We start from the raw sequence: 16,013 nt of genomic DNA on the forward strand, positions 1-16,013 counted from the left end.
ATTCATAATTATTGCATCTATCTAAACGGTCAGATATGTTTATTTAAGAGGACGAACTTTAAAGAGTGGTTCACTTTAATGTAGCATAGTAACTGTGCGGTCTGAATCGTTCTGTCTGCAGGAGGGAGAAAATGCATTGCTAATTTACAGTCGTACAAATTTATTTGTCAATTTCTACACTTGTAAGAGGTTAAAGATGGCTTCTGTCAGACTTTTAGTGTACAACAGGAGGTTGTTTCATGTTAGTAAATCAACATCAGTTTCCAGGCCTAGCAGCCGGACAAGACTGTTCAGTACCTCCAGCAGATGCAGAACTGTTATGCCAGCCTGGGTTATTGATAAATATGGAAACAATGATGTTTTACGCTTCACTAAAAACGCCAGTTTCCCCGTCATCAACTACCCCAATGAGGTTATTGTCAAAGTGTTTGCGGCAGGACTAAACCCACTTGACGTCAGCATGAGAGGTGAGTAAAGCCAAATACGTCTTATGTCGCAATATCATGCTCCTATGACGATGTGTTAAACTGAGATTTAAAATGAGCACAAAGAAACTTGAAGATGAAACTGTAAACAGGCTTCTGGTGTCAAACTCTGCACATATATCACTGATCACTGAACACAAAATATAAGAGAAGTAAAAATAAGTTAAAAAAAAACAAACATTTTTGAGTGGAGGGGTACTTTAACCGGTATAAAGAGGGACCATTTTTGATTCTTCAAATCACCAAATTACCAAATTACCAAAAAAAAAAAAAAGAAAGAGAAAAAAAGACATCTTTTAGACTGAACTATAGCTTTGACTATAATCAGGAACTCTTTCTCTGTCAGGCGGCTATGGTGCAGCTACACTGTCTATGAAGAGAGACCCTCTGAATATCAAGCAGTCAGGCAACGAGTTCCCTCTCATCTTGGGAAGAGATGTGTCTGGAGTCATCATGGAGTGTGGCTTGGATGTGAAGTACTTCAGCGAAAGGGATGAGGTAAATGAAGCAAAAAGCAGATGTGTACATATGCACTCAGTAGCCACTTTAGTTTACATACAGGAAGCACCCCCATGTTCGTGTAAACTGCTTCTTCCTGCACAGTGCATCATGTATGAATAAGGTAAGTGTGAAGTATGAAGTCAGGGTCCCATAAACAGACACGTCTAGTTAATAATAATAATAATAATAGTACAGTATGTGAAAACGCCTTGTTGGTAAGACAGATAAGTCAAGTCAAGTTTATTTCTAGAACACATTAAGACACAGCTTGAGCTGACCAAAGTGATGCACAAAGGACATTAATATAAATAAAAGGAAGTAAAACAAATATATAAATGAAGTAAAAACAATAGGAAAGCAATATACTCTATACAGAAACATATAAACATACAAACAAAAACAAAAAAGAAACAAGAAGCAAACACACAATTATGACATGACAACAGACTGTAAGGCTAGTGAACCGAAAGGGCGAGTGAATGAAAATGTGTCTTTAGCTGAGATTTAAAAATAGAGATGGAGGGAGCACATCTAATATCTAATGGCAACTGGTTCCATAATTTTGAAGCAAGGTTGCAAAGGTTCTGTCAGCTTTTAGTTTTAGGCGTGACCATGGGGCATACATAGGAGCCTTAACAGTGATCAGCAAGGTCTTAAATTATATTTTACACTGAATAGGGAACCAGTAAAGATCCTTGCAGCTGCATTTTCGACCAATTGCAAGTGATATCATGAAGACTGGGGAAGGCCTAAATACAAAGAATTACAATAGTCCAGTCGAGTAGTGATAAAGACAGGGAATCGGTTTAAGTTTGGAAATGGTTCTGAACTGATTATACAAAAGATTAGACAAGCTAGAAAGGAATCATTCACACACATCGTTAAATGGTGAAAACACATGTCCTGTGCTGATGAATCTTGGTTTCTAATAATACATCCTGATGTCAGAGTCAGTGTTTTGCAGAAACAGTGTTAGCAGTTGGTGGTGTCAAAGTGTGGGAGTGTTTTGTTGGCTAATGACAAGTCAGCATCATAACCACAATGTATCTGAGCACTAGATGACCTAGTTCATCCATTCTTGGCCACAGTGTACGCTTTGTCATAATGATCCTTCCACCAGGCTTATGGACTGCAGCTCAACCTGGCTTAGCTACATGACATGACAGGAATCTTCTCCATATCTCAGCCCAAAACAACCCTGTAGGATGAGGTACAAACGGCTCCAGCAGCAAGCTGTGTATTGCACCGGTTGCTGTTTGAAGCAGGGTGTCGTACTTAAACACTTGTTATTAGCTGTTACCTAACTTGGAGTATTTTTAATTCATAATATATTAACAAAAAAGCATGCATTGTCAATTTAACCATTAAGTCACACAACAGAAAATTAAAAACTGAGTTAAGACTGAAATTTGTTAATAAGCCTATTTTAAACTATTAAACAATTTTAATCAGCTTTTTATAGTTCATTGACTTTAGATAAAATTCTCAAGCAAAAATGCAGATTTTTCCAGTTTTTCTTTCAATGCAGTTGTTACTAAACACAGAACACAGAGTAACAGTAACTAGACCTCCCCCTTTATTTAGCCTAGCAGGGCTGCTAATGCTACTGACCTAGCACGCTAACTAGCTAGGCTGGGTCATGAGTTTAGATTATAATACTGCATCAAAGTGAAGCACCATTGTTAGCGGTATTTTTACAATAAAAACATTCTCAAGTGAAATAAAGAATGAATTCCTGTAAAGCTGTCATTATGAAAATAAAAATAAAAACATAGAATTTCATAATAATTTGTTAAGTTTCAATAATTTCTTAAATTATTGTGGAAATTATTGTTTCAAGATTTTGGGGATGGGGTGTCCCCCCTTATTGTAAGAAAAAAGGAAATGCACTCTTTGGTCCCCCCCTTCCCCTGTTCCATAGTTGGACTGGCCATTGGGTATACTGGGGCAAATCATGGTGGGCTGCTGCATCGGTGGGTCGGTGCATTTTCAAAAAAACCATGACTGGCCCTCTCTGTGTACCTGTGATTCAGGGTGTGCTGCATACATGTTTTCCAGGGCTGGGCTCATTAGCCACTTAGAACCAATTTTCAACCGCCACCCTCATGCTGAGCTAACATTAGCTTGAATAAATCTAACCACAGCATAAGGCAGTTGTTGACATACTGCCAAACCTGCATGGACAGGTGACTATTTTTCTCCACATAGGTTTACCTTGCAATTTGATTTTGTAACTGGTTATTTCTTTACATTATGTTGATAGTCTTAGTTCATTTTTGAGTGTTACTTAACTAAAAAAACAAGACATGGAACAAAAAATTTTGATTCAGATTTAAACCAATTATGAGCTGCAGGCTTGTGAGCCTGTGTATTTTCTTATTCCAACTTTGAATGAGTTTCAGTTCAGTCCTCCTCAGCTGTCCTTTATGATTATTATTCATATTTTACCCTGCACCTAGTTTCCATATCAGACATAATTTAGATTGTACATTGTGGTCAGTGGCCATGGTGTACATATAGGCCTGTTTCAGCACTTCATGTAGTATGTATAATCTGCTTTTTCTCACCACACACTAGTGTGTGACACAAGTTCTACTTTTGAGAAGAGATTTGATGCATTACTTTACGATCTCATCATGCTAAACAGTTATGAACTTACTACATAGAAATGCTGACAAACAATTGTTTATTGCAGGTAATGAGTGTTTTGTTGCTGTGTGTCTCCCCAGGTTTGGGCAGCGATCCCACCATGGAAGCAGGGCAGCTTAGCTGAGTTTGTGGTGCTTAGTGCCAATGAGGTAATTCTCAGCTGATGGACTCACACATTGTTACTTTGAGCTACTGTTGTTAGTGTTGCGGCCATTTTTTCAGTGCTCTCATAGTTTTGCTTTTGACTTTGTGGAAATATATAATGATTTCATCAGTATCAGTTCTGTGTAATCAGTTTCCTTTTGTTGATGTGGTTTTTCTCACCTCTTATGTTCTGCTTACTGCTGCAGCATGTACATGAAAAAACACTACTTGTACTTGTACTACTCTTATAAATGCTATTATTCTAAATGTGTGTTGTGCTCAGGTATCCCACAAACCAAAATCACTGAGCCACACAGAGGCAGCAGCCATTCCATATGTGGCAACCACTGCCTGGTCAGCATTGGTCAACACTGGTGGGCTCGGTAAGGACAACTGTGCCAAGAAACGGTGAGGGAATGTGGACCAACACTACACACGCACACACACACACACATACATACACACACTTTCCACTTGTTGTTAATCCCCCCCAAAAGAAGTTCATTGTCTTTGATCTAGTCAATTATTCCACTCAGTGCTCCTCCTAAGCATTGACCCTGTTAACCCACTCTGTAATGACGTGCTCTGGTTCTATGGCAGCAGCTGAAACGCTCCTTAAACTGCAGCACTGAATCCTAATGAGGGAGAATCTGTGCGTCAGTAGTGTGGAACACATTGTTGACACATTTATTACACGTCTGCTTTTATTCTTCCCCATAGGATTTTGATCCTTGGAGGCTCTGGGGGAGTGGGAACATTTGCTATACAGGTATGGATAAAAAGGATGATGGTGGCCCAGCGGCTTATTGCATATTTTTATGTTATTATGTAGCATGTTTTAAGTGTGTGTAAAAATAAGCAAGACCACTGATCATGAAATACGTGGTTTTGTTACAATCTCAGTTCGGCCTGTCAGGTTTCAGATGCACCTTTCTTGGTAACTTGAATTCTGCTTCTCACATTAGACAGATGTAACATTCAGCTGCTGAATATACTGTTTATTTGTTGTCTACTTCCAACATAAATGACACAAATTACTGTGAGATTTTGGCATTGATAAGCTTATATCTGAGGACAGAACTATCATTTGTGTCCAGATGCTGAAGGCATGGGGAGCCCATGTGACTGTTACCTGCTCCCAGAATGCTGAGCAGTTTGTGAGAACACTAGGGGCGGACCAGGTCGTGGACTACACTGCTGGACCTGTTGAGGAACCGCTCAGTATGCTGGAGAAGTGAGAGAATCACACGCAGAACCACACACACACACACACACACACACACACACACGCACACATCTACAGTCATTTTCCATTCATGTTGGTATTTAATTGGAGTCGGTGTGTGTACGTATTAATGACTTGGCCCTAGTTGCCACGGCAACCCCAGACCTCTAGCTGTAGTCAGTTCGTTAGTGTTGGAAAAGTGAGCCCTTTAATTTTCGATCACATTCAGACTCAATCTCTCTCCCTTTCTGTCATCTTTCCACACGTCCTCATCTTTGCACGCCGACAAGTTTTCCCTCTCATTTACCTTTTCTTTTATTCCCTGACACCGTGCACTTATGTATCTTCGCTTGTGTCTGTTGTTTTCACCAAACCCTACCCCTCTCCACCTCAAGATTTGACCTGATCCTAGATAATGTTGGGGGGGACACGGAGCGTTGGGCGCTGAATCTGCTCAAGCCATGGAGCGGCGCCAAGTATGTCACTCTTGTAACGCCTTTCCTCCAGAACACTGACAGGCTGGGTATTGCTGATGGTATGATGCAGACTGCTGCGACAGTGGCCACCAAGGCCCTCAAGGTAATTATTGTGAAGTAACAGAGATGCAGTTTGATTTATTACTGTACATATTTATTGCAGAATGAATCGCCACTGCACTGTTTTGTGCCACACGACCTGAACTGATCCAAATACAACATGTTGATCATATTGTGCATTATGCAAAGGTGAATGAATACTGCTTGTTGCTTTTTGTAGTTAGGCACGCTATCTTACATTTTAACTGAGAGTTTTGGTTTGTGCCCATTTCACTGCAAAAACAAACATTATGACATCATCACTCATTCATTTGAATGGGACCACTGCACCGACACAGCAGGGTTGTCCCACAGAAGATGTGAGCCCTGTATTTATACCGTCTATGATACATGACCAAAATTTTGGAGACATCCAGATAAAGTATTTGGATATTGGATTTGGACCCATATGTTATTGCAGAACATCTAATTACAAAGCCATTAGCATTAATTGGCTGCTACAGCCTCTGTTCTTCTAGAAGGGCTTTCCACAAGACTCAGAACAGTGGCTACATGGATTTTCTCTCATTGAGCCAAGTCAGCATTAGCTAGGACCGACACCAGCGACGTTGTGATAAGATCTGGCTCGCAGTTGGGATTCCAGTATATATATATATGTATATATATATATATATATATATATATATACACACACACATACATACATACATATATACACACATATATATATATACATATACATATATATATATATATATATATATATACACATACATACATACATATATACACACATATATATATACATATATATATATATATATATATATATATATATATATATATATATATGTGTATATGTGTATATGTGTATATTTGGCAATACACGTTTGTTTGAGCCATATTATTTTGAAAGAACATCGACCGATGAGGAAACTCCAACACTGGTGTGAGTTCATTGCTCAATAAGTCAACAACATTTGTGGTTATAGGGCTGGCAGCCACTGTTGCAATCCAGGCAAAAACTGTTCCTTTAAAGGCAGCAGCTTCTGATGTTCACAGCAGCGGTGATTTAACATTATTTAAACTTTTTTTCACATGATAGATCAGTATGGAACTATGGCATTAATGATGTTAATGATGTTTTTGGCAGTTAAGTGAATGTGACTCAGTTATAACACTGTGGTATGAATAAGCAGGTGGAAATCATCGTGAATAGGCAAGATAACTCAGTCGTCATTAGCTTGTCACAAAGACCAGTGAGCTGGTGTGAATACCAGCTGGCCTGCGCTCTGCAATGTGGGGAACTATGTAAAAATTTCTCAGTCATTTCCTGTCCAATAAGGTGGAAACTGTCCTTCACCACTACCGCAGATTAAATGATATCTTTCTGATACTATGACTACAGTGTTTGTCATGTAAACAAGCAGCAGTATAAATGAGATGAAGAAATCTTTCCTGATCTATACCTTCATTAATCCAGGTGCAGGTCTGGACCAGTCAGGAAAAATATAACGCCGTTCACCACACTCTGTGGGGCTCGGTATAATCAATGTTAAGTGACATCCTGGCACTGCCCACTGTGGTGAACATCATGCAGTGCAAAGCTTGCATGCAGTGCATTTGTGGTGTGTGTGTGTATATGAGTGTGTTTGTCACATCTGTACATTATCATCACCACTTCTTTCCACTCAAGTGTTCACCGCAAAATCCACCGCATGAACTGACTCAAACTTGTCATTGTGGTTTGCAAGTGGTAAGTATTTTTGCAAATGAACAACCTCCTGCTTCCTTCATGGTTCAATGATTGATTACACCTGCAGATACATATTTGTCCCTTTTTTACTAAATTGAGGTAATTTAGGATTACAACTATAGCTATTGTAGCTGTATAGTACTAGTGTATAGTTCTAAAAGAAGGTTCTGTCTAGTAGACAGAACCAACACCAGTATTATCCAGTAAGTGGCAGGATGTGCATATGTTTTCCATTACATTGTCAAAATAACATGGAAACTATGTCTTGACACTTTCTACCTGAAACAGAGAGTGTGGTGGAAGTCTGTGGAAAACTTCAGAAAGTTCTTCCAATGCACTTTGCTCATAACAGAATCTTAAACTGGCCCATGTTCAGGCTCATGTCAGGCAAAATAAGAAACAGAATTCATCAACATAAGACAACTTTGTTTACTTCTTTTTTTTTTTTTTTAGATTTTGAAGATCAAAAAGCAGTGGGGTTTTTTTTCAGCTGTTTCATTTTTATATTAAAAGTGTATCAAATCACGATCTGTAATGTGCAAAAGGTAACAGTGACAAATCTGCAGGAAAGTATAATCTGACTGCCATCTTTGTCATCTGCCATTATCAGATAAAAGGCTACTAAACCCACTGTACACTCCCTGCCCCACACCAAACAAGTGACAAAGTTAGAGACAAGCTGGTGAACATACAGTCATATGAGATCAAGAGTTGGTTGAAACCAAAAGCGAGCCAATTGCTGGTTTAGGTCTTTCCGTGAGATTGGTTGACAATAAGACAATATAGAATATCCTTAAAATTTGAAAGAGAATTAATGACACGTTAGATTTGTTTCTGCCTTTCTCATTGCTAACTTCTGTCATCCCCTTCAAATAAAGCTGGACTTAGATTACTCATGAACTTCAAACTTAAAAAGAATGAAGAGAGAGGATTGTAATGGTCCGGGACAGCCCCAGAGAAACTTCCCCTTTTTCATTTTTTTTCTTCTTGTGTTAAATGTTGGATTAGAAAATAAAAGCTTAACTGTCATTTGCATGTGCATTGTTATACAGCTGCACTAGGCATTCAGCTTCTTCACTTCCCTTCCAGTACATAAAGAAAGTTTCTGGTTTCTTTTCCGTCTTGTGTCGGTTTTTAACCTTTTCCCCTCCTTCTTGCAAAGTGTAACCAGATAGGATAGTGTGTCATGTAGTGTGTGGCTTTAATGGCACCTTAGAAAAGTATATTCTTTCTCTATTTCCTTAGGAATGGAATGAACAGCCATGTGGCCCACATACCCCCTGCACAAATTCATTTGAACTCCTTCTACAGGACGGTGGAGGGCTCAGCTGATTTTATTATTATTTTTTTGTATGTTTTTATTTTTGTAACATGGTCACATCTTGTACTTCAAACAATGTAATATATGTGAGACTAGGAGAGGTGTGCTCCCACAGGGAAGATCTCATTCACACCAGCCCTCTCTCTCATTAGCACCCACACTATTCAATCAGACCTACAATCTACTGATTATTCAGAGTGATGCAGCAGAAGTGTTTTGTTTTCAGTTGTTGGTGCATTGTTCCAGTGTTGATGACTGGATTTTTCTGTCAGAAATGACAAGTTGTTGGTTCGAGATTCTCTCATGGAGCTGATATTGCGTCACTGCAGTTAACAGAAAGACACATTTGCAGCAGCATGATGACATCTCTTAAGCAAAAAGAATACTAGAAGTAGGTTTGTAGACAGGAAGCAAAAACATACTCTGCACCTCTGTCTTTCGTGTCCTTGTTCACTCACTCCCACACACTGTACTACTAAACTAGAGCGCCGGCAGCTGGCTTGGTTATCACAGTGTCCTCATTTCTAAATAGGCCTGAAGGAAATTTGTATTTACTTAATCTAACTCCTTTATATTACAAATCCCTACACACACACACACACACACACACACAGGGTGAAACACACCAACTTTCCACTTTCATGTCTAAGTGGTGTCAGAGTCTTGAACCCCACTGTATAAGTCAAACAAAAATGACGATAATGTGCAACCCTGCCTAACCCTCATCATTGTCCTGAAAAAAGTCTGATACAGTTCGCCCCCATCGACTCGCATAGTCAGACATGGTCAGACACTCCTGTAACACTCATTTTATGAAAGTTTGATAGCCTAAAATGCATCAAAGGAGAACATAAATCTGGAGGAAATTTAAAAAGCAAGAGCACTGATTTCCTTTAGAGCAGTTTGGCTTTTAAAGTGAGCCTATGTAACTTTTGTCAGTGGTGTAGTATGAAAGTATGTAAGGAAGAATGCTTAAAGCTAAATTACAGTGCAAGAGTAACAGAGGTAGAGACAGAGACTGTGTATAAAGATGGATGTAGCATTCATGACATCACCCATAGGTTCCTGAAGTGTGGTTTTGAGGCTGCTCCTTAGTTGCCATCTTGTCAGTGCCTGACTTCTGCTAACTACCGGCTAGTCCATAAATGGGCAGAGAGACATCAATTTTCTAACAAATTTTATAGTAGTTTGTGTATCAGAATTCTGCCACTACACTGGAAAGTACAAAAGTCTTTTATGACAGGAACTATGGGCACTGAGATCGTGAAGTCACGCAGGCTACTGTGAAGTATGCAAGAAAAACAAGTGGTGAGAAAAGGACGTTTCTGATGAGTATATTTTAAATGTTCTGCATTAAAGTGGTCAGCTCCACATGCCTTGCCGTCTTGCTCTGATACAGATTAAGACACTTATTGTTATGCAGTGTCAAGTTAACATCATCAAAAAATAAAGTTTCTGCTCTGCACACAGTTAAAATCGCCGTAGTAATACTGGCCTTTTCTCTCATTGCATTTTCTTGCAGCACCTTGTTAAAGGAGTTCACTACCGTTGGGGATTCTTTGCACCAAGTGGTCCTGCACTGGATGAAATTAGGGAAATGGTGGATGCAGGACAGGTACCGTTGTTCTTTAACTGGCCTGTGATGATGAATTAAAAAAAAAAAAAAGCTTGGGGAGTTTTAGAAATTATTGGCTAAGAAATCCACTGAAATGGGTCACAAAATCATTAGGACTGTGGGTCACATGCCTTTAAAAATGCATTTGAGATTTAGCAAATTAAATATTGCTTCTCTTGTTGGACTACATTATGAAATATTGTGCACTTCATCTGAGGGTTCTCTTAACCTCTATGCAAACAAAAAATAAATAAGCAGCATCTAGAAGAAGGTTGTTGGGACAGCTTCAGTCTGTTGTTTATAGACCCCATTCTTGGCCTAGAATTTGGCATGATGGAGAGTTCACATGCAGCCATAAAAGCCTTTAGATAATTTTCATCATTAGCGGGAATTGCAGAAGCTGGCTACTGCTGTCCTCACTGATACTATAATTCATAAAAGTTCAGAAACAAAGCTTGTGTGACCCATGCTCAGCCTTCCTCTGTCTCCTCTCCATCAGATCCAGGCTGTGGTGGAGGAAACTTTCAGCTTTGCCCAGGTTCCACAGGCCTTAGAGAAGGTGGAGAATGGTCACGCCCGAGGAAAGACTGTGGTTGAGATCAGCAAAGGGGGAGATGACTTATAGCATTTGCTCCTGGATATTGTGCACAACTGTGAAACAAATGAAATGAATGAAAACGATTTGAACTCAAGGGCCTAGCTTATTGTATCTCTGGCTGGAAACACCATACATAAACAAGGTTACAACAGCTATTGCTTCTCCCTTGTGTGGGTTTTGTTGCTTTACTATGTGTTTGGCTGCTGATAATGTGTACCCTGTCCACATACTTAGTTAGGAACACCTCCACACCAGCTCATTCATGAAATTTTCCAATCAGCCAATCATGTGGCAGCAGTGCAGTGCATAAAATCATGCAGATAGAGGTCAGAAGGACTTCTGGTGGTGTCATGCTTTGAGGCCCATGCATCAGGTGTTCCCCCACTATCAATTCAATTTGCATACTGAAGACATGGACCACAATTAACCTGAGGATTTACCAAACCCCAAAAGAAAGTGAGAATGACAACTAATCAAAACCACACTAAGGTTTCTATAAGAGATGTGCATGATCCTCCAGACCAGATGTCACTTCCCAGCACAGCTGATAGTAAGCTGCTAAGAGACCGTAGTGAAAACAGCACATTTCACTGAACAACACTTAAATGTGAGAAACAATGAGGGTTTAAAACTCACCTGATTTTATTTTATTTATTGTTTGTTTTTTTTTGTTTGTTTTTTTTTTTAGTTTGTGTTTTAGATGGCACATCCCTAGAGAGAGTTAAAGGTCACTACTCTGTCTATAATACAACAGGGGGCTGGGTGAAAAACCACTGAACTTTATTCATGGTCTTCTTAAAATTTCACAACCGGCTGGGTTTTTTAAAATCAAATGTGTTCAGTCAAATTTGTCTGTGAAGAGTTCTTATTTCCTTGACATGCTTGTTAAGTCTACACACTGGTGTGCTGTAAATCTGAAAGAGGCTCGTTTATCTAAATCAGAGGATGGGACTGGGGGAAGAGGAGAGAGGAGTAACACATGGAACATGCAAAAATGTAATAAAAATGCTAATGCTAATACCTCAAGTTTAGGTGTTGTTAGCTACAATGTTAATGGACTGATATATATAAGCTATAGCAGTCACAGGGACCATAGGAGCAAGAGACTATCCACCCTTCAATGCTACTTAATGTGGATGCAGATCATGGCACAGGGGATTAAATTACACTTTGGAACAGATGGGATTAAATTTACCTACTTAAATCAAAAACTCTTTTATATTTTATTTAGAGTTAGAATGAATGGCTATTGCTATGAATTTTCAAAGAAGAACAAGAAAATCCTGCCGTGCCTATCTGCTTTATGTAATGAGTGCTGGCTGAACTGATTAGATGGAATGAACAAACTGAGGTGACTGCAGATGGGTGAGGTATGAAACTGTTGTCTGCGGATGATGAGAAAGCTGTTGTGTTATGTGCCTGCTCTCATGCAGTGTTAAAGTAAGTATAGAGAAGTCTCTGGGTATGAGGTCAGTGAGGGAAGTCTGAAGCAAGGATGATAACAGGAAATTTATGGGGAGCTGGTTGTGGTTTATGCTGAAATTAACAGCAACATTTCACCACATTTAGTTCCAATGTTTAAAAAAAAAGTTGTTTGAATTTTTTTAAGTCGAGTTTTACAGATTTCCAGCAATACTTGTGAACTTCAATTTACTTTTCTTGAAAGATATATTCATATATAATGTGATGTTAATGTCAAGACTAAATATTAAATCTAAATCTAATTGTTAGTGAATGAATGCACAATCCAGCGTTATCCGTGGTCAATCCAGACTCAAAGCTGCTACAATTTTCTCGGCACAGTTATTAAATGACTACACTTTTTTTATATTTCTTCAGGTCAGTTTAGATTCATAATGTGTGATCAGTTTATCCAAATAATGCCGTTCTGAAAATTTGCCACAAATTTTCAGAGACATGAGGACCTACTGGAGGGATGGGAGTGGTGCATCTCAGAAGCTCGCAGCCCAGTTACTGGCATGACTGTTCAGACAATGTACGCCGTCATCCTGGGTGGATGAGGAAGTGAGCAAATCTGAGATAATTGCAAGATTTTTAAACCAAGACCCCATTTCCCCCCATTTTTGGGTCTAAATGATTAATAAGGACAAAAATGTCCTTATTAATCATGGATCTGAGCCTAAAAGTGGCCCACATATAAAGTAACAAATATGGCCCAAATATCACAAAACAAATGTGGGCCTCTTGTGGTAAATATGTGGCACACCAGACAAAGGCTAATTGGGGTGTAAACCAACAGTTGCCCACATATGATGCAGTTTTGGCAAATATATGGCACAGTAACCACTGGCTAGTCTGCATGTGAGCCAAATGTGGTCCACATTTCATGTGGTAAATATGACCCAAATATTATTGTATTTGTGTATGTATTGGGCCACTTTAGGTAAAGATACAGCTAATTGTAACTGCCTAATCTGGATGTGAACCAAATGTGGCCCAGTTATGCTCACACGTATGTGGGCCACTTTTGGCCCCTTTAACCACTGGCTAATCTCCATGTGAGCCAAATATGGTCCACATTTGAATTCGAATTTTGTGTTGGTAGAGGGGCAGCGAGTCTTAGTAGTGGTGTGTTTTTGTCGTTTTGACATCTTCATTCTGCATTGTTGTTTCGTCTGACAGTGGAGAAAATAGTGACCATGAGGGAAGTACTCTTTGCTTTACGTCGTACCAGACATGGAGTGAAACATCCTCTACTGGCTGAGCTGAAGATGCAGTGTCAAGGATGCAGAGCTGGGGCTAAGCTAAAGGCTAGGGGATGGAGGTACAAGCCTTTTCTACCATCGATCCTAATGTGGAATGTCAGCTCCCTGACTAACAAGTGTGATGAACTGGAGGCACTTGTGATGACCCAACCAACATATTGTGAACGTAGTCTCATGTGTTTCACGGAGACCTGGTTAAATGACAGAACTCCTGACCGTTGTGTGGAAGTTCTCGGCTTCACTGCAGTGAGAGTGGACAGAGACATCAGAGCAAGTGGAAAGAATAAAGGTGAAGGACTTCTGCTTGTGAACAATAGATGGTATATCACAATGTAGGAGAAGCCACACCAGAGAGGTGTGGAAGGGGATGAGGACCATAACTGGCTATAAAGAGAAGAACAGCCAGGCAACATCAGGTGATGTGGTCAGGGTCATTGAGTTCAACCTGTTCTACAACAGGTTTGACACAGCTTCACCTGTTCTCTCTCTCCTTCACGCTGCTGCAACCCTGATGCTGTTGCTGCACTGGGGTCAAGTGTCCTGTCCCTTACAGTGGATGAGGTGAGTGCGGAGCTCAAGAGGGTACGTCCTGGAAAGGCAGCTAGCCTGGATGGTGTATGCCTGAGGCTACTCAAGGACCGTGCAGCTCAACTGGCTGAGCCTCTCCAGAAGATCTTCAACCTAAGTCTGTAAACAGGGAGAGTCCCAGTCCTGAGATAAAAACCTGGCCACAGGTTGAACATGCACTAGACCTACAGTTGTCTTACAAGAAAAATATTGGAGTGGATGATGCCGTCCTCTACATGCTCCATCAGGGCCATTCTTTCTTGGATGAAGATTATGTTCTTTCATTTTTCAAGTGCATTTAACACCATCTAACCCCCCATTCTCAATGACAAGTTAGAAGGAATGGGTGTGGATCCCTCCTTCACGTCCTGGATTGTGGATTATCTCACAAGACGACCACAATACATCAGGCTGGTAACTGTGTCTCAGTAGTGACACTGGTGAGCAGCACTGGGGCTCCACAGGGGACTGCTCTGGCTCCATTCCTCTTCACCTTGTATACAGCAGACTTTAAATACAACTCTGAGTCTTACCACATCCAGGAATACTTGGATGTGTTGTTTCTTAAACAGCGATGATGTGATGATGATGATGAAGAAAACTCCGCTGACACCGTCTTGCTTGTATATAAAGAGGTTTATTACAAAGAGGTCCAGCATCAAATCAAGCACCCTGGGTTGCCTGAGAGAGGAGTCGAAGCCAATGTGAATCTCCTCTGAATAACTGCTCTAACTCCCCGTCTATATAGGTTGGTTGTTTTCTGAACCTAAGGTAAAACATATGGTTCCTAACTTACAGAAAAAGGGCTTCCTTACATAAGATGGATGAGTCTTCAGTCTATCATCCACACCTAGACCTTTTGACCTAGAAACCCCTAGACACGGCCCCTAACTCTTTTTGCCCTAGAGCCTTCTGGCTAAGGCCATTAACTCTTTTTGACCAGGGGACTCCTCGCTAAACATACCAAATCCATAAATTCACATAACATAACATACAGAACTTCAGATACTACAGATGACACAGCTATTGTGACACATATCAGGAAAGGGCAGGAAGAAGAGAACAGGGCTCTGACAATGGCCTTCAGTGAATGGAATGATAAGAACTGCCTCCTTCTGAACACACCCAAGACCAAGGAGATGGTCAATGACTTTTGCAGGTCTAGACCCACCCTTCAGCCAGTCAGTGTTCAAGGGAAGGACACTGAGTTTGCGCACACTTAGAAATACCTAAGAGTGTACATGGACAGTAAACTGGACTGGTCCCTTAACACAAAAGCCATCAACAGGAAGGGGCAGAGCCGGCTCTTTTTCCTCAGGAAGCTCAGCTCCTTTGACATTTGCAGTGAAATGTGTACATAAAATGTGTACATAAAACTGTAGTAAATGAGCACTCAGAGAGAAAGTTAGACGCTCATTCATGTCTGTGTCAGCTGCTGTGAGGACTGAATGTGCTCCTCTGCCTCTCACTCAGAACGGTAGACACAGAGGTGCCTCCTGCGGGGCAGTACTGGAGAGTCTTCTTCATGGAAAAGAGGTTTGGGGATGTCCAAAAAGTCACTAGATGTGTTGCAAGGTGCTTTATGGAAAGATCTCACTAAAGAGGTCTGAAAAGTCCTTAAATCTAGAGTCACTAAGCTGGCAACACTGAAAAGGCAGGCTCCTATGTAGGCCATAGTAGCAGATCCATCCAATTGACCACACAGCTATAACCAATCTAGCTTTAGATTGAGGTAGGAGCGCCTACCTAATCAAAATACGGACACAGAAAAAAAGAAATTAAGAAATGTAGAAATGCCGAAAATATAAATAAATAAGTGTAGTAATACAGAATTAAATGCACAAATAAATCTTGAAATGCATAAATAGTTGAATAAATATATAAATAAAT

At 40.1% G+C, this 16,013-nt stretch overlaps 1 protein-coding gene across 1 annotated transcript; it reads left to right on the forward strand.

The window, feature by feature from the left end:
• Window positions 1-46: 46 nt before the first annotated feature.
• rtn4ip1 (reticulon 4 interacting protein 1) lies at window positions 47-10,985 on the forward strand. The gene is made up of 9 exons (XM_071471302.1): window positions 47-467; window positions 832-983; window positions 3,716-3,784; window positions 4,063-4,187; window positions 4,500-4,548; window positions 4,877-5,013; window positions 5,400-5,583; window positions 10,140-10,232; window positions 10,732-10,985. Exons 1-9 carry the CDS (start codon window positions 197-199, stop codon window positions 10,855-10,857), a joined length of 1,206 nt encoding a protein of 401 aa, XP_071327403.1. The 5' UTR covers window positions 47-196; the 3' UTR covers window positions 10,858-10,985.
• The last annotated feature ends 5,028 nt before the right edge of the window (window positions 10,986-16,013 follow it).

The sequence above is a fragment of the Trachinotus anak genome, unplaced genomic scaffold (assembly GCF_046630095.1).
Source record: "Trachinotus anak isolate AG129_WGS33_773 ecotype Australia unplaced genomic scaffold, CSIRO_AGI_Tana_v1 ptg000033l, whole genome shotgun sequence".
In the NCBI taxonomy this organism is placed as follows: Eukaryota; Metazoa; Chordata; class Actinopteri; order Carangiformes; family Carangidae; genus Trachinotus; species Trachinotus anak.